Here is an 18,909-nt window from a genome sequence, read left to right on the forward strand (position 1 = left end):
AAAAACTTCCTCACGTAATAACCTAGAATACTGTCTAACACTTGATGGCTGCTCTGTCAAGTCTTCGTCGTCGGTTAGGAACCTGGGTGTGCTCTTTGACACCAATCTTTCATTTGAAAGTCACGTGTATAGTATCTGTAAAAAACGCATTTTTCCATCTTAAAAATCTATCTAAATTACGTCATATGCTCTCAATGACTCAATGACAAACAATTAGTTAATGCGTTCATGACATCAAGGCTAGATTATTATAATGCTATTATGGGTGGTTGCCCTGCACACTTAATAGACAAACTACAGCTGGTCCAAAACGCAGCAGCTAGAGTTCTTACTAGAACCAGGAAGTATGACTATATTAGCCCGGTTCTGTCAACATTGCATTGGCTCCCTATTAAACATTGCATACCATTTAAAATATTGCTGATTACTTACAATGCACTAAATGGTTTAAGCTCTGCAGTACTTGAGTGAGCTCTTAACGCATTATTGTCCTTCACATCTATTGCAATCTCAAAATTCCAGGCAGTTGATAATATATTGAATATCAAAATAGACTGCTGGTGGTAGATCCTTTTCCTATTTACAGTAGCACCAAAACTTTGGAACAGTCTTCCTAACATTGTCCGGGAAGCAGACACACTCTGTCAGTAGAAAGTCTAGACTAAAAACACATTGCTTTGACCTAGCATACACATAACACATTACAGACTTCTGTAATTCAATGTTAGGCTGCATAGATTAGGTCAGCCTGAACCGGGAACACTTCCTATAAATCCTGATGTACATGTTACATCATAAGAAGGATGGCGTCTACACTAATATTAGTCTCTCTGTTTATCCCAAGGTTTAACGCAGTCCGCCGTATCCAGATCTGATGAAGAACCTACACCTGGACACGACGACAACGCAGTCCTGAAGTGTCAACTAGTCTCTCCCCTATGGGCTCAACTAGCCTCTCCCCAACTAGGCCTCCTTCCCTTCACCTTTACCTCTGTACAGATAAAACGTTGTCGAGATAATTCCGGTTCATGTGGCAACGCAGAAGCGATAAATAATTCTTTATTATAAAGAACACGCATACCTATAGACTAAACACGTGATGCGCATGTGCACGCCGTTTGCGTTTTCACGCGGGCTTGCATTTTTGAGGTTTGCGCAGAGATAACCTTTTTCAAGGCTTGCACCTTGGAATCTATTTCAGGGTTTGTGATCTCGAGCAAGCACAGCACGTTTTGTTTTCTGTTAGAAGGGTGTCGTGTTAGCGGCCGCTAAGTTAATAACTAATGATCTTTGCAACGGAAGTGAATCAATTATCAAAACTAACTTTAGCTGGACAATAACTTTATTTTAGAGCTGCTGTAAAGCCAAAACAATCTATGTTACTGTAATTTCCTATTATCACTGTAAAGCTGCTTTGAAACAATCTATATTGTTAAAAGTGCTATATAAATTAATGTGATTTGACATACCTTTTTGTTATAATAATGTATCAATACATATAGGCTTTAAACAATAACAGGGTACATATCTGTGCAATTATACAGTAATTATTTTAACAAAAGTGCACTGAAAACAAACTATTGCAACTTTTGCATAAATACTGGGGAAATATACTTGTGACATTGCTGGCTGTAAATTAAAGTGGTGCTTGTTACCCTCTTGTTCCATATAGTTACAGGGTAAGTATAAAAATACTTACACACAATCTAATATCACTGACTTAGAAACCTTAATTTAAAAAAAAAACTTATTTCAAACACTTACAACACTTCTTATTAATCTAAAACATTTTTTTAAAATAAACCTTTTATTTAAAATACATAACTACATGAAACAAGAGGGTAACAAGCACCACTTTAATTTACAGCCCGCAATGTCACACTTACCTTGTAACTACATGGAACAAGAGGGTAACAAGCACCGCTTTAATTTATAGCCCGCAATGTCACACTTACCCTGTAACTTTATGAAAAAAGAGTATTTTTCTCCAGTATTTAAATTGTTTTTGCATTAGTTTTATTTTTACTTGCATTGAAACGTGTAAGCACTTTTGCTATCAAAAAATAAACAAATAATTAATTAAATAAATAAACAAATGACTGTATAAATGCACAAATATGTACCCTGTAATTTTTCAAAAGTCTATACAGTATGTATTGGTAGACTATCATTACAAAAAGGTTCGTTCTTGCTAAATTGCTACCAAATGTACAATTATTTTAACATAATAGTAGAAAAAGTACCCCTTAGATCTAAAATACTTGCATTATAAATCATTTGTTAATTCTCCTTGTTGTTACCCCTTTATTCTAAAACCGTTAAATATTGTTCCCTTATACTTACATGTAAGTACTTTATAGGTACAATATAATTCAAGAAAGTTATGCTGTAAATTCGTCTTAATTTACGCAGTACTTTCCGGGCTGTTATCTAAAGCGTTATCAAAACTTACATGTCAACACAGTTTAGAAAAGCAGACCATAACTTTGATCAATCAGCTCTTCATGTAATTTTTTTTCTCAGAATTTATCTTTAGCAATTAATCATGCAAACCCACAAATAAATACACAGATGAACATAAATAATAAATAAAATGTTAATGGATGAGTGAGTGTTAAATCAGTGTTAATGTCAAACTTGTCAGCAGAAAAACAGAGTACTCTTGTTGTTTAATCTTTCACTGTCACATAGCTGAACATTGATGAAACATTACCAACAATGAGTCTAACCACATTCCCCGTTCACCAGAAATGTGTCACATGAACCATTTTTTTTAAGATGTAGGGAGGCTTTGGGGGAGGGGGATGGGGGGTTGGTGAAACATGGCTTGAGACTCACCCGGGGTCCCAGCTTGCCATCCAAGCCAGATGCTCCCTGTGCATTTATGGAAGTATGAATGGAGGTTTGAAAAGTGCGATTAGTACGTGATGAGTAAACTGGACACAAAAAAAACTTAACAGCTGTTAACAAAGATAAACAAATAGACGTTTAACCAACACACAACGTTTAAGAGGCAGCAAATCAGGCTTGGTTGTCTGCACAAGTCACGACAACAAAAACGTACATTTATAATAGCAAACAAATGGACAGTGGGGAATGTGGTAAAGGTTAGAAGATGTTGAGTCAAAATAAGTTGGGATAAAGCACTAAGATCCTAGGATGCACTGCTGTAGTGTACTTACAGGGAGACCCAGGGGTCCTCTGTCACCCTTATACCCAGTCTCCCCTCGCAGTCCCTTGAGACCATGCAACCCTGGTTCCCCCTAAATAGGAGTACAGACAACAGTTTAGGAAATGCGCAGTAACATTTACTCAGAAGCATCTTGTCTTTTGATTTCTGGAAAAATATCACAGATTGATATCCTCCTGAATTTGCACCTGGTAATCTACAAAGACTTGAATAACTACAGTGACTAAAACCACAGTGGGAGTTAAGGTCAAAGTGATGAGAAGACCTGCTGCAATTCTCAGAGCATTCTGTATGTCCAAACTAACACTGTGGGCAAGTAATTACTTTCATGTTTGACAGAAGGTGATTTGCTCTATGAACAATTCATGCCAAGTATGCAGTGTGCCTTAAAACAACAAATGTAATTCAGAAAGGCATTAACTTGAAATAAATTAATTAGCAACAAAGTTAAGAGCCAGGAATCAGTCTGGCACTGATATCACCTATAGAGGAGATATGCTCCACCCAGTAATGACGTACCTTTGGGCCAGGGAATCCATGAGGACCCTGCAACACAACACATCATTAATAACTATCTCGCGCACGCTCACTCGCTCACTCACTCCTTGTAATTTGAAGCAGTTTTAAAATGTAAAAGCTCTTAAGTTTGAAGGTTAAGGCCACAGTCTCTCAGAGACTGGCCTGGAATAGCATGACAATAAATGGCAGACTTTCATAACTGTCTGAATGCATAGAGAACATGGGGCAATGAGTCCTTTTTGTGATGCTTATAGGCTATTTGGATATATTCATTGCTAAAATAATAAATACATAAACATTCCTTAAAACAAGATGAAGCTAAACTAAATAAATGTAATATATTACAACTGGAAAATTGTTGTAGCTTCAAGCATAAATCTCACTTTTAGGCAGAAAAAAATGCCAGTTGGCTAAGAATAGATTATTTAAAAATGATTAAAATGTATACCATTTCTGTTGTGCAAAGCATCTTTAACTCACCATGGGTCCAGGTGGTCCATGTGGACCAGGTGCTCCAGGGGGCCCAATAATCTGTTAATATGAGCAAGATAAAAAAATCCATAAGGGAAATATACACAGACGACATGAGGGACAACAGGGCACAAAGATTGAGAAGCTGTTTAATTAATATGACCCTCAATTACACTACAATAGTAAGGCTCAATTTAAGGTAAAGTGATTTGACATCATACATGTAAATTGATGATAAAACATTACTCTCAGTACTGACACCATGCAAATTGTCACTGATAAAGACTAGTCCCAGTTGTCTACAGCTATCACTGACTGTGAGTTAGACAGAAGACCAAGCACTTAATTCACATTTTGGTTGGACACTATTTTGGCTGTACTTACTGAGGGTCCCTGAGGTCCAGACAGGCCAGCCCCTCCTTTGTCTCCTTTCAGACCATTCACACCCTGCAGGCAACATTACGGAGCCATGACTTAACCTACTTAAATAATGTGACAAGCCATTAGGCCTATACAAGATCATTCATTTTACGTTATGATTAATATCACAAGTATCAACTTATCTCACGCTCAGATAATTTTACCTGTAAGCCAGGAGGACCCATTGATCCCCTTTCTCCTGATATTCCAGGGACACCCATATCACCTTTAGAACCTTTGTGACCCTAACAACGTGTGGATTATATTAATTGTGATAAATGATTATATAAAAAAATTATTGTGAAATTGTGCTTAGATATGGGTCAGTTGACAGACAATAAAATATGTACAAAGTAAGAACATTTTGGTCCTCTTACCCTTTCTCCATCCAGTCCAGGAAGTCCAGGAACACCCTGATCACCCTGTGAAAAGCAATAATATTTCACTGAAATGAACTGTTTTTACATTTTGATCTTTGTCTTCAAAAGGTTGTAGTCACAAGCACATAAATGCTACTTTTACGTAGAATTTAACTGCCCATAATGCCCACTTTGTTAATAAATTATGTGGTTACCTTCATTCCCTTTGGTCCAACTGGCCCAGGAGGTCCAGGGGGACCCTAATCACACACACACACAAAAAAAAAATCAATTATCAATTCCCCAAAAAATATTTTTTTGTGTAGATGCAAACAAGGGACACAATTATTACACTTTTTTGTTACATATGAAACATGACACGTGAGAATGTATGTGTCAATGTGTCATTTTTGTTTTTGTATGTGTCAATGGAGACAATGTGTCATTTCTCACTTCCTGTGTTAACACGCATAGGTTATATTGGACTGGTCCAATCAGAGCACTCTGAATACATATAGCTGAGAAAGGGCCTGAACCACATTCATACCTACTTTGATGCTTGTTACATAAGAGATAAGTCTTTATCTCGAATCAAATAAAACAAGTGTTAATAAACATTGGCACAGCAACATACAATATTCTGGCTGTAAGAGAATTGGCAGAATTAGGGGAGAAACATGTATGTATGGAAGTGTTGAATTAATGCTGAGCAAAATACAGCACTCATATAACACACAGACAAAGCAGAGGTGAATTACCGTAACTGTAATAGTAGTTATCTTCTGTAGGCAGTCAGGAAGAAGGGAAGGTAAAAGATAAGATTTACAGTTATGGACAAGACCAACCTGTGTGTCATATTTTCTGTCTGTGCCAATTATTTTACAAGCCAATATCACTGCTACAGATGTTTATCCATTACGCATTTTTGGGTGTTTATCTAAATTATTGTGAATTTCATGCAATTATTATACATTTTTCTTGAGCAAAAAATATGAATTGGGCACTTTGGTTTGTGTTGTGAAATTAGCTGTCCTAATTTATGCAGTTTAAAACAGGTTTGAAATATGATTTCCAATGAAAGGTCATAGACATTATTCCACTAACCTGAAGAGCCTCTTGAATGTTTCCGTTGTAGTCTATTATTTCAGTTGTACCCTGTTCACCTTTCTCCCCAGGTGGCCCCTGAATAACAATTATATTTTCATTGAGTGAGGAAATGTAAATGCCAGAACTGTTTTTACTGATAAAAAGAGTGACTTGAGAGATACAATAATTGTCTTGTCTAGCATCCTCATTATCATAGAAACCGAGTCTAGATCAAAGCAAACCAATGTTCTTAATCACATAATTTGCTTGAAATAGTAAACATTTCAGTAACACTTTACAATAATGTTCATTGGTTAACATTATTTAATGTATTAACTAACATGAAATGCATTTGTTACTGTATTTGTTCACCTTTGTTAATGTAATACAAAGTCTGTGGTCATGTTCATGTTTTCATGCCACGCCATGTTTTTGTTTCATGTCTGATCTTGTTAGGGCCCAAGCCTTGAAAAGGCGAAGGCCCTATTGTTTTTCTTAGAATTATTAGGGCCCAAGCCTTGAAAAGGCGAAGGCCCTATTGTTTTCCTTCGGATTATTATTATTATTATTATTATTATTATTATTTTTCTTACGACTATTCGGGCACTTTTGGGTCTCTTAACGTGCTCAAAAACTCTTGAAACTTTGCACATGGGTCAGAACCCGCGGCCATTAGGGCCGGGCTGAAGTTGGGACCCGGGCGTGGCAGGGGGGCTCGACAGCGCCCCCTGGAACGGGGTCCGAAAACTTGGTCCATAAATCAAACACGCTTGCATGTAATAATATGAAAATCGATATACTTATAGATCTCATCGGTTCATATATCCTTCGTGCTTTTACTTTTTACGCCAGCCCAACAGGAAGTCGGCTATTTAGGGTAGTTTAAAAACGCATGTTCTGGCATTTGAAATACTCCTCCTAGAGAATTAATCCAAACACCACGAAACTCGGTCAGCATGAAGTCAAGACATTGAGGATGATAAATTGCCAGGGGATTTTTGATATCTCAAACGGTTTGGCCGTGGCGAGGAAACGAATTTATGGCGAATATTGGAAACAGGAAGTGTGTTATAACTTCTGCATACATTAAAGGTGAACTAAGTAACTTTTTTACCTTAACCCCCTGGGGTCGGCAAACGCGCGGGCGCGTTTTGCTCGTTTTTTTTTACATAGCAGCAAAATAGACCTAAAATACTCAGTCAGTTTTGGTCATACAGCCTTAAGAAATATGAGAAAATAAGCTGTTAAATGTCTACTTTTTTATGTGTCCACTTACAATCGAAATAAAACATTGTGCTTTTGTAAAATAAAGAAAGTAAACAGGGAGTGCTTTATGCCTCTCCGTCTCCGTGAACTTTTTTTCTGAAGCACGTTTCTAAATTTAAACAAATCTCAGCGAATACTATTCACTCAGACATGAGCTATATATCTCTATAATCATTTAAGTGTGTAGTTTTAAATTATCTAATTCAAAACTAAAACAAATATTCTCTGTTTATGTAATCTATATAAAAAGAGCGAGAGATCAGCTGTGCTCATTATCCTTCTGGCACCTCATTACTCCGCTAATGTGACACGCCCATCGAGAGCGCGCGCTATTCAAACGCAGATAATCTGGAGCAACACATGCAAACCAGTCAACGCCCACAACAGCTGGACAACACGCTCGCTGTGAGGAATAATAATATCGTGATAATTCTGGAAATTTTACCTCAAACGTGCTGGAGTAGCCGAACAACGGATCCAGCTGCAGATCATCAGTAAGTGCTTTGTTCTAATCGCGATATGAAATGGTGTCTGTAAACCGCAAAAGACTGTTTAAATTTGAATCACGTTTCTGTGTTTGATGAATGAACGGCGCATGCTGTTGTTTACTACAGCTCGCGCGAGTTTCGCTTTTAGCAAACTATCTATATTGCCTACTGAGATGAGTAAAAATCGACTGAATACGTTGAAATAAAATGTATTTGTATAAGCAACATATTAAACTGCAAATTAACATTTATGCCCTAATATATATTATAAAAGACCATATGTTACAGACGAAATATGAAAGACAAAATTTCGTTTTGGATAGATTATTTATAAAGCTTTTACTGCCACATCAAAACCTAATTTACAAGGTGCAAACAAAATCTTAAAAGGTCAATATAAGCCTTCTCTATAAATTATTTTTGTGTTTTATTAGTGACAAATTTGGGGAGAGGATAGCCTACATAATCCAAAACTTTCTGAAAATACGAATGAGAATTAACTGCACAATTACTAGAAATGTTTACCTTGGATATTATACAATTTGCAAGCATACAGTTTGTGGAAAAATACACTTTTTTTCAAGATGTTTCCAACTCTGAACCAATTCTGTAGTAATATATATATATATATATATATATATATATATATATATATATATATATATATATATATATATATATATATATATACCGGTATATATATGTATGTATGTATATATGTATGTATATATGTGTGTGTGTTGTCTTTGCATTTTTTCTTGTAGCCACAGTGACACCTAAGGCTCATTAGTATGCACTGCAGCATTAGCAGGTCTTTGTCTTCAGGTGTGAATGAGGACATTATTCATGACCTTGTTGGATCATTCACGCCCACCTGCATATTGCCTTTCCAAACAAAAAGTGTCTTACAAAATTTAAATCAATCTATTATTTAATGTGAACGATTAGCCCGGATGATTTTCAGATCATTTTGAAGTAAATACTCTAGCCGACAAGATCCATTAGTCAAAAGTATTGTGGGAATATGTGAAGTTGGTCGTTTGTGGTCTTATATCAGAACATTTAAGTTTGAGTTTTTTGAATAACCACGCATAAATAATATTCTCTCAAAAATGCAAACATGTACATGCATGTTGCTCACATATTATGATAGTCATGTTCGTGCTAAATAGAGTGTAATTACACCTTTGCCATTAATATGTTTATAAGCAACTGAAAAAAATACAAATATCAGGTCATATCAAAACATCTCAAGGACCCCAAAAACACCTTAGACTCCAGAGGGTTAACTGATCAACTTCGGAGTCACTGGAATGGTTATATTACTTATTTTGGGTTGAATGGTGGTGGTTTCGCACCCCCCTGGTGCCCGTGAGCGGAAAAACAGCGTTTGCAACTTTGGGCCGGCGGCCCGCCGGCCTCTTCGTCTGGAAGTATCGTGTGATCCCAAGTCTCGTGAAGTAAAGAATTGCTTTACTGCAAAAAGAAATCTGCTATAATGCTGTCATCAGGGGCGGACTGGCCATCGGGAGCACCGGGACATTTCCCGGTGGCCTGACGGTCGTTCTGGCCTGCCGGCTGCCAAAAAAAAAAAAAAAAAAAAAAAGGCCTGCCGGCTGCCGCTGTGCAGACGATCAGCCCGATCTCATCCCAAGGAGTCATATACTGACGCTTTGACAAATCGTTTACATCCAACGCACATGGCACCCTTTAGCGTCAATATGAGACGCAGATATTTGTCAAAAGTGTCAGTATATGACGCCCTAGGATGAGAATGCGTTGGATAGGCTGGTGTGCAACTACGAATTAATTGACGGATCTCTCAATCGACGAATCATAATGGCGGAGTGAAAATGACAATCCCACCCAACGTCACGAAGCACTGCCTAATATCTGACTAAATAGTTCAAAAAATGGAGCGTAAACGCAAAGGAGGAGCAGAGAGGGAGCGTTTAAAAAGGAAAAAAGCCCCTGGCCACAGACGCAGCAAGCTGCAAAATCTCAGCCATGTTCACCAGGGAACAGGTCGGTCAAGATTACATTTACATTATATTTGTAATAATTTGGCAGACGAACGCTTTCATCCAAATAGTGTTAATTTCGTCAGACGAGACGAGACTAAAAATGTTCGTCAACGACCTTTTTTTCCATGAATAAGACGAGACGATGACGAGACTGCACCAATGTCCAAAAACGCTGACTAAGACTAAATTAACATGCATTATTGTTGACGAAAAAAGACGAGAATGTTTTGCATAAAATAAAAACTAAGATAAAATCTCTCTTCATTTTCGTCTCCAATCGTCTCTACTTGCCATCATCAGGAGATAGAATATTCATCTGTTATGAACAGATTAATGTTAAAAACTAGTTGCATTAAAAAATCTATTACATTTTTTTCAGGTAATTATGACATTTAACCAATATTTGAGATGTGTGAAACACTATTTGACTGAAATGGTTATCAGAAATAATCTCAGAAATAATTTGTTATTTAAAAAAAAGACTAAAATGTTTTAACTAAAACTTAGAAATATTGAGTTTCTTTTGACTAAAATTAGACGACTAATTAAAATTTGACTAAAATAACGAGACTTTTAGTCGACTAAAACTTGACTAAGATACCTTGAGTTTCTTTTGACTAAAACTAGACTAAAATGACGAGACTTTTAGTTGACTAAAACTAAGACTAACTAAGACATTTGGCACAAGACTAAGACTAAATTAAAAATAGGTGACAAAATTAACACTACATACAAATCACTTAGATAATCACAATAGATAAAATTAAACCAACAAACGAGCAACAATATGTAAGTGGTGCTGTGTCAAGTCTCGTTTCGTCTACTTGTAGCATATTTTTAATATAATAATATAATAAATAAAAATGTATAAAAAGTAGACAGAATAGTGTTAGTGGGTCAAATTGTTTAAATAATAAATAAATCAAGTAGATGGTATGGAAAAGAATACAGTGTCAGTTATTTAGATTTTTCATTTCTAGTCTACAATATGTAGCCTACAATGTTTGTTTGTTTATTTATTTATTTTGCCAATTTAAGGCAATTTTCTATTTGTCATTGGTTTGGTAGTATAAATGGTGTATTCCTAGTGAGTTTGTAAGGGTTATTTTTTTTATATATTATTGCATCTGGTAGTCTACCTGTTACATTAATAGGGTTATTCTACAAGTTTATCAGTCCAGTAGATTCCATGAATAGGGTGGTGGTGACTGCAGCAGCAGAGGTGGCCTGGCAGTGGAGTCAAATTCCCGGCCTGAATTATTGTCCCAGTCCGCCACTGGCTGTCATTATTGCGCTCCCTCACGCTGTTGGAACCCGAATGAAGACGACGTTGCAAAGAGTTTCCCATCTGCTTTGATGTCGTTGATCTACTAAGCCTCTAGTGTCTGAGAATAGCCAGCGAGTTTTTAACAGTTGTTGTCAAATATCTATTCCGAAGCTGCGGGGGGAGCTCTAGAGAGAAACCTCCGAGCAAAACGCGAGGATACAACAAAGAAATCCCGATCTTACTGAGTGCTGCTTTAACTGATCTTGATGAAACTTCAGCATTGTGTTCATTGTAAGAGGCCAATCACATGGATGTGACTATTGTGAGTCAACGTTATAGCGCCACCAACTGGCAGCAGGAAGTGTGTCACTTTCAAAATGCTTTAAAATCACCCTCTTATTTTTACCCGATTTGCTTCAAACTTCATCTGTATAATGTAAACACACGGCAGATGTGGACCTGTGAAAGGATTATTGATATCTTAAATACTGTTGCCATGGCAACGCATCAAACTTTAATATTTTTTTCTGATGTTTTTGAGACTCTTAGCATGCTTGAAATTGGATGAAACTCGACAGACACATTACATTTTTAAGCTAGTAGATACGTGCAACGTTTCAGAAACGAGCGTGGTGAGGGGCTCAGTAGCGCCACCTTTAGTAAAAAAATGGGGTATTAGTTTTACCTACAGTAACAAAAATCAGTATGGATAATGTTCTCCTCGAGCCGGACAACTTTCTAATTTACACTCATTAGCCCCGACCAACAGGAAGTCAGATATTTTGGTTTGAATGGGAGAAGATCTGAGAATTTTGCCAGTCTGCGTGTGTGAGAGGAGGGGGGCTTTGTTAACCCTTTCTCTGCTGTGTGCGACTTCTCGGGCACTTATGGGGCCCTTGACGTGCTCAAAAACTCTTGAAACTTTGCACAAATGTCAGAACCTGCGGCCATCAGGGCCGGACTGAAGCTGGGACCCGGGCGTGGCAGGGGGGCCCGGCAGCGCCCCCTGGAATGGGATTCAAAAACATGTCCATATATCAAACACGCTTGCATGTAATAATATGAAACTCTGTACACATATAGATCTCATCGGGCCGAACAACTTTCGTGCTCTAAGTTTTACGCCAGTCCAACAGGAAGTCGGCTATTATGGGCTGTATGGAAACGCATGTTCTGGCATTTGAAACACTTCTCCCAGAGAATTCATCCGATGACCACGAAACTCGGTGTGCATGAAGTCAAGACATGGAGGATGCTAAATTGTGGACGGATTTTTGATATCTCGAACGGTTTGGCCGTGGCGAGGAAACGAATTTATGATTAAAAAAGGATGCATAAAGTGTGTTATAACTTAGTTATAGTTTTACCTACAGTTACAAAACTCAGCGTGTGTTTTGATCTTATCAAGCCGAACAACTTTCTAATTTACAGTCATTAGCTCCGACCAACAGAAAGTCAGATATTGTGGTTTGAATGTGAATTGTGTCTCTCTCTGTCTCTCTGCCATTCTGTGTGTGTGTGTCTGTCTGTGTGGGGTGGGGAGGGGAGGGGGGGATCTGTGTATGTGTGTGTGTGAGTGTGTGAGGAGGGGGGCTAGTTTAGTTTAACCCTTTCTCTGCTGTGTCCAAAATCTCGGGCACTTTTGGGGCCCTTAACGTGCTCGAAAACTCTTGAAATTTTGCACACAGGTCAGAACCCGCGGCCATCAGGGCCGGGCCGGGCTGAAGCTGGAAGCGTGGCAGGGGGGCTCGACAGCGCCCCCTGGAATGGGATTCAAACACTTGTCCGTATATCAAACACGCTTGCATGTAATAATATGAAACTCGGTACACATTTAGATCTCATCGGGCCGAACAACTTTCGTGCTCTAAGTTTTACGCCAGCCCAACAGGAAGTCGGCTATTGTGGGTGGTATGAAAATGCATGCCCCTGGAATTTGAAACACTCTTTCTAGAAAATTCATCCAATCGCAACCAAACTCGGTCAACATGAAGTCAAGACATTGAGGTGTTATAACGTCTTCATACATTAATTGATCTTGATGAAACTTCAGTAGCGTGTTTGTCGTAAGAGAGCGATCACATGGATGTAACTAATGTGAGTCAAAGTTATAGCGCCACCAACTGGCAGCAGCAAGTGTTTTACTTTTGACAAAAGTGGGGGGGTTAGTTTTACCTACAGTCACAAAACTTGGTATGTATATTGTGCACATCGAGCCGGACAACTTTCTGATTTACAGTCATTAGCTCCGACCAACAGGAAGTCAGATATTTTGGTTTGAATGTGGTTTTGTCTCTCTCTGCCTCTCTCTGACAGAGTTCCCCCAGCCATTCTGTGTGTGTGTGTGTCTGTGTCTGTGTGTGTGTGTGTGTGTGTGTCTGTGTGGGGAGGGGAGGGAGGGCACACACACACACATAGACAGCCCCCCCTGTGTGTGTCTGTGTGGGGAGGGGAGGGAGGGCACACACACAGACAGCCCCCCTGTCTGTGTGTGTGGGGAGGGGAGCAGAAAGACTTATGAACAATTGTGCCATCTAGTGTTTTATACTATGTATAAATGTGTTTTTTATTTTAAACAAGCGTTTTAAAGTACACTAATTTCAATTAATTATATGCTGCGTTTTTATGTATATTTAAACATTATCAAAGTTAGGATGTCATTTTTTTAGTTTCAAAACTTATCTGTCTCTGTCTCCCTTTGGCTGTCATTACCCTCCCCTCACTCCCACAGTCTCACTTATTTCTTTCTGTATCAAATAATATTACCATAAACAAAAAGTTTGAGTTTCTTTTTCAATCAATGTATTATGTGTAACTTAAAAATAAGCAGATTAAACAGATATGTTTGAGGGCAAGACATGAAAACGATGAAATATAATATAGTATTAGTAAAAGAGTGCAGTATAGGGTTGGATGAATCAGATAAATAACATATTTTGTTAAAAAAACATTTGGTTAAATAAAATCGAGTGATACATAGGGCTATATTGCCCTCTCGACAGTCAAAGCGGGTTACGTTATTGCCCGTCGTGCACAGGAACCCGAAAGGCAACGGGGTGGCGGCTTTATATATATATATATATATATATATATAAATATAGCTGCAAGCAGCGATTACGGGCCCAAGCCGGTGCCACCGCCACCCTGGTGCCTTTAGTTGCAGCTATATTTTCTATTAAAACTGCCCTTGGGTTCTCTCTACAACTTGCCTCCAGTGGATCACTTTACAGAATACTTGACCCACCAAAATGAACCCAGCTGTTGCCCTCCTCAATCTACGCCAGAGGAATGGTCCCCTGGAAACCTATGTGGAGAATTTTTGTGGACTCAGTCATTGGGTTGATTTTAATGACGTGGCTTTAAAGGACATTTTCTGCTTTGGACTTGACGAACCCTTGCGCTCTGGACTGCCTGTTGGAAAAATGTATTTTTCCCTAGCCCAATACATTGACTATGCCTTGTTGGTGAGTGGGTCAACTTTTACGATGGGTTTTGCAGACGAGGAGCACCGCAAAACCACAGCACCCTCCAAGTCAGAACCTTTCACGTCATGCCTGCCAAGCCTGAATCTCTTCACGTCATGCCTATTGGGCATCAGGAGCCACCTTTAGAGGGGGGGATCTGTAACACCTTGTCTCAATTTGGGTTTGTTCATGTCCTGTTTCCATTTCTGTCATGTGATTCCCTATTAGTCGTGTGATCCTGCCATGTGTTCCCTTGTCTGATGTGTCATGTTGTCATTGGTTCATTGTTTCATTGTTCACAGGTGTCCCTTGTCTTGTCATTAATCATGTATTTAAGCCCTCATGTTTGCCATGTGTCTTTGTCAAGTATTGTTACATGCAACCACTGTTTGTAAGTCTATCGTCATGTTCATGTTTTCATGCCACGCTATGTTTTTGTTTCATGTCTGATCTTGTTTATATTAAAACTGCACTTGGGTTCTCTCTACAACTCGCCTCCAGTGGATCCTTTACATTTACAGTCCTTTCATGTGAGAACTTTACTTCAGGAACTTCATCACAGTTATTTTTCATTGCACAGTCAATTATTTACTGACTTGACCGACTTGTTTCATTGCATAATGCCCTGGATTTGTGAATAATCAATAAATCCTGCCCTTTCTGGTTTCATTCAGTCAAGAGCAACCTTAACCCAATTACGTCAGCATGACAAGTTCATATTTGGAAACATTAAATTCTGTATACTCTTCTGTATTTTACACTCAAAAGATATTGATGAAGTTTTTAAGTTACACAGCAATCAACTGATGTCAGAATAAAGCTAATTTATAGGTCAGTGTTACATTTGCTAGTCAGAGGTGTCAAAGTAATTTTTAGACATTTGTGGACTTTACTCACTTGTGAACCTGTTGGGCCTTCACCACCTTTGTCTCCTGCATCCCCCTGTAATTGTAAAATATGGACAGAGATTATATTTAGTAATTTAAGACAGTAGAATATTTTTTTTGTTTGTTATAGTAACATGTAACACATGTTCTTTGGTTTAACATTTTAGCTTCAAATTTGAATTGTTTTTTAACTTTCTCATGCATGGCTTACTAAGGAAATGAGACTGACCTTTGAACCTTTCAGGCCGGATGCTCCTGGTTCCCCCTGTTCTCCCTTACAATTATTTAAAGACAGTTAAAGATTTATCGTTTAACAACATATTCGGAAGCAACCTGATAAAATATCTACGGATCCGAGTGTGGTCAGGTTAATCATTGTTCATGGTGCTGGAAGAGCAATAACAAGATTAAATGCTGGTGTTAAAACAAAGAAATGTCTGTTCCCCTTTCAAAGTCCCCCTTGAGAATTACACAGGTGGTAATGTGGTTTACACCATATAACATTTCCAGCCTCAGTTTTTTTGAGGTACCAATAATAGATTGATATTTGAGCTTTGGAAATGCAGACCTGTAATGGCATTTATCTGATAGGGCCTAGTGGGGATTCCTTATGTTTAATGTGTCTTGCCTTGTTTATACTGGCACGCACGCACGCACGCACGCACACACGCACACACACACACACGTTGTTTGTGGAAAGATCACAGACAGAGGAATGTCTAAATCTCAATCAAAATAAATAGTTTCCTAAGGAAATTTGGCAGGATAATAATTCAATATATCTAAGGCAATCTAGAGATGTTAATATTTTGACCAAAATAAACACACAATTAAAGTCGGAGGAACCTCTGTGGTCATGTTTGACAATGGGCCCATACAGGGGACTTACAGGGGAATTTATTCTACATGAATGGCTTTTCCCATCATTAGATGACCACTTCAAAAGCACATATTTACTCCTCATCTTACCTTGTGTCCTACGGGACCTGTCTCACCACGTTCACCCTTGCCAGAAGGTCCAGGTTCTCCTCTCTCTCCCTACAAAAGTGATATTCTTTATCACAGCCTATCCTATCATAAAACAGCATAAGATGCTCAAACTGATCTCTCAGTCTGAATAAGCTGGTCTGATCTGCTGGTTTTGTAGAGATGACCAGCTAAACTCCAGCTTAAGGTGGACACATAGATACTTAAATTTTACAGAACAAGTAGAATTTGCGGTAACACTTTATTTTGATGGTCCCTTTTGAACATTCTGTTAACTATAAGTAACTGTGCAAATACATGTCAACTAACTCTCATTAGAGTATTAGTAGACTGTCTGCTTAATATCTGTAAACTCTTTATTGTTATGCTCCTCCAACAGACATTCTACTGACTATAAGTAACTTTGCAACTACATGTCAACTTATTCTAAACCTAACCCAACCAGTCTACTAATGCTCTACTAACACTCTAATGATAGTTAGTAGACATGAAGGGGCAATGTTACTTATAGACAACAGAATGTGTTAAAGGGACCAAATAAAGTGAAACCGAATTTGCACATGCTGGTTCTCAACCAGGGGGCCAAAGCTCACCAGGGGCCTGTGCAAACTTCCAGGGGGACCCCAGTAAGTCTTAACAATATTTAAATGTTGTTATATTAACTATCTTAAATAGCACATAACAAACAAAAATGATAAAGGTGTACAACAGTAACAGTATTTTTGAGTTTGTTTATTCTTATTAAAATAGAAATACCAGAGGTTCATGTCAGCTTCGAATATTGCCTTGGACAAAGCAGGGCAATGGAGTCAAAGAGGTTGAGAACCACTGAAATAGACTTGGCTCTTTACTCTTTCCTTCATTTATACTAATTTCTTTGAAATGTCCTGTAGAGGGCAGTATGACAGCACATGCTGGATCTTGACAAGCACTGACTGGAGTCTCTTCATAGATGCCTCTCTGCACTGCCTTTTACATAAGCCAGACCTTTAATCAAATACTAACTTAACCCTTGTGTGGTGTTCATATTTTTGTTATTCAGCCAGTGTTCGTGGGTCTGGTGGACTGGCATTTTGGGGTTTTAATTCAACACAATCAAACAATTTAATATTAAAATACTCAACAGATGTTTACTTCATCCCAATTACAAGCAATATAAATAGCGTAAACACACACACACACACACACACACACACACACACACACACACACACACACACACACACACACACACACACACACACACACACACACACACACACAGGACCTACTATTTCCACACTTTTATTAGCCCTGGGTCCAGTTGACCCGAACATCCTGTGTGTAATTTAAATGTGTAGGGGGGTGTACAGTGTGTGGTCATTGAAAATGTGTTCTGATATATGTTCTTCACAGAAAATGAGCCAAGGCTAATGAGTCTGAGATTGAAAAAATAATTAATCGTATCATTTTTCTTTTGATAAAAAATTAAAACAGGTCATACAGACCCGAACACCATACAAGGGTTAATATTTACATTGGCTTAATAATCTAACTAATCAGAAAAATTGGGAAATAGAGTTTGCAGATTAGTGACTCCATACAGATTGAACAAACTTTTGTAGTCATTTGTTGTTTGTTAATTTATAGTCCTTAACAGAGCTATCATGGATATATCTTAATGAAACCACAACCACCACATTAAACTGGGATATACCACAACTGGTGGTGTTACAAACCCACCTTAGTTCCTGGCAGGCCTGGAAGCCCAGGCTCACCCTGAGGCCCAAAGAAACCAGGTTCACCCTGCATACAGAAGCCACACATGGAATTATCTTTCAGTAATAGGGTATATGTCGAACGTCGCATGACGAAACCGGAAACCTGGTCTCATCGCATCCGCTTGTCATAGAAAGTGTTAACAGTCGTATGAACTGATGCCGATATCTATGGAATTTTAAGGTAATCAGCTAACCTACCTATCTCACTTTGTTATTGGCGTTTTATTCTATTTAAATATCTTAACGTTAGTGTGAAGATTTTTTTTTTTTTTTACTTTTAAATATCGATCTTCACATGCGAGGGACATTGGTTATGATCATCTTTGCTCGCTCCTTTTAAGTTATCTTGAGTAAAACAGTAAAAAAATGCATGAAGCACATACAAAAGACCTGAACCGGAAGCGATGCCTTCAGTTTTCCGGTTTCGTAATGCGACGTTCGACATATACCCTATAGGACTCAAGTTAAGTATTCACAACTAAATCAACTTACACTCTAAATCAAAAAAGCGAAGCATTTTAGACAAATAAGTTAACCTTCCAAAGCATTCATGTCATACAGTATCAAGCACATGGCCTATTAAAACTATATTATCTGCAAAATAAATTCTAACCAGCAGATGGCAGAATCATGCATCTAACACTGTCTATTTTCTGACTGATTTTAGTTGATAGTTGTTTAGATTCTAATTAAAACCTGCAAATGGCTTTCGTCATATTTG

The 18,909-nt window shown here is 38.1% G+C and overlaps 1 protein-coding gene across 1 annotated transcript in view; it reads right to left on the reverse strand.

The window, feature by feature from the left end:
- The window catches only part of col25a1 (collagen type XXV alpha 1 chain), a 421,615-nt gene that overhangs the window by 30,848 nt on the left and 371,858 nt on the right, over positions 1-18,909 (reverse strand). Inside the window, exons 18-31 of the mRNA XM_079599773.1 lie at positions 18,151-18,213; positions 16,411-16,479; positions 15,671-15,715; positions 15,452-15,496; positions 6,064-6,141; positions 5,718-5,741; positions 5,175-5,219; positions 4,978-5,022; positions 4,765-4,845; positions 4,565-4,627; positions 4,190-4,240; positions 3,710-3,736; positions 3,183-3,263; positions 2,839-2,874 (exon numbers count right to left, since the gene is read on the reverse strand). Coding sequence (XP_079455899.1) covers positions 2,839-2,874; positions 3,183-3,263; positions 3,710-3,736; positions 4,190-4,240; positions 4,565-4,627; positions 4,765-4,845; positions 4,978-5,022; positions 5,175-5,219; positions 5,718-5,741; positions 6,064-6,141; positions 15,452-15,496; positions 15,671-15,715; positions 16,411-16,479; positions 18,151-18,213 — 753 coding nt within the window. The remainder of the gene's footprint in view (positions 1-2,838; positions 2,875-3,182; positions 3,264-3,709; positions 3,737-4,189; positions 4,241-4,564; positions 4,628-4,764; positions 4,846-4,977; positions 5,023-5,174; positions 5,220-5,717; positions 5,742-6,063; positions 6,142-15,451; positions 15,497-15,670; positions 15,716-16,410; positions 16,480-18,150; positions 18,214-18,909) is intronic.

Source organism: Phoxinus phoxinus (assembly GCF_949152265.1).
Source record: "Phoxinus phoxinus genome assembly, chromosome: 2".
Lineage (NCBI taxonomy): Eukaryota > Metazoa > Chordata > Actinopteri > Cypriniformes > Leuciscidae > Phoxinus > Phoxinus phoxinus.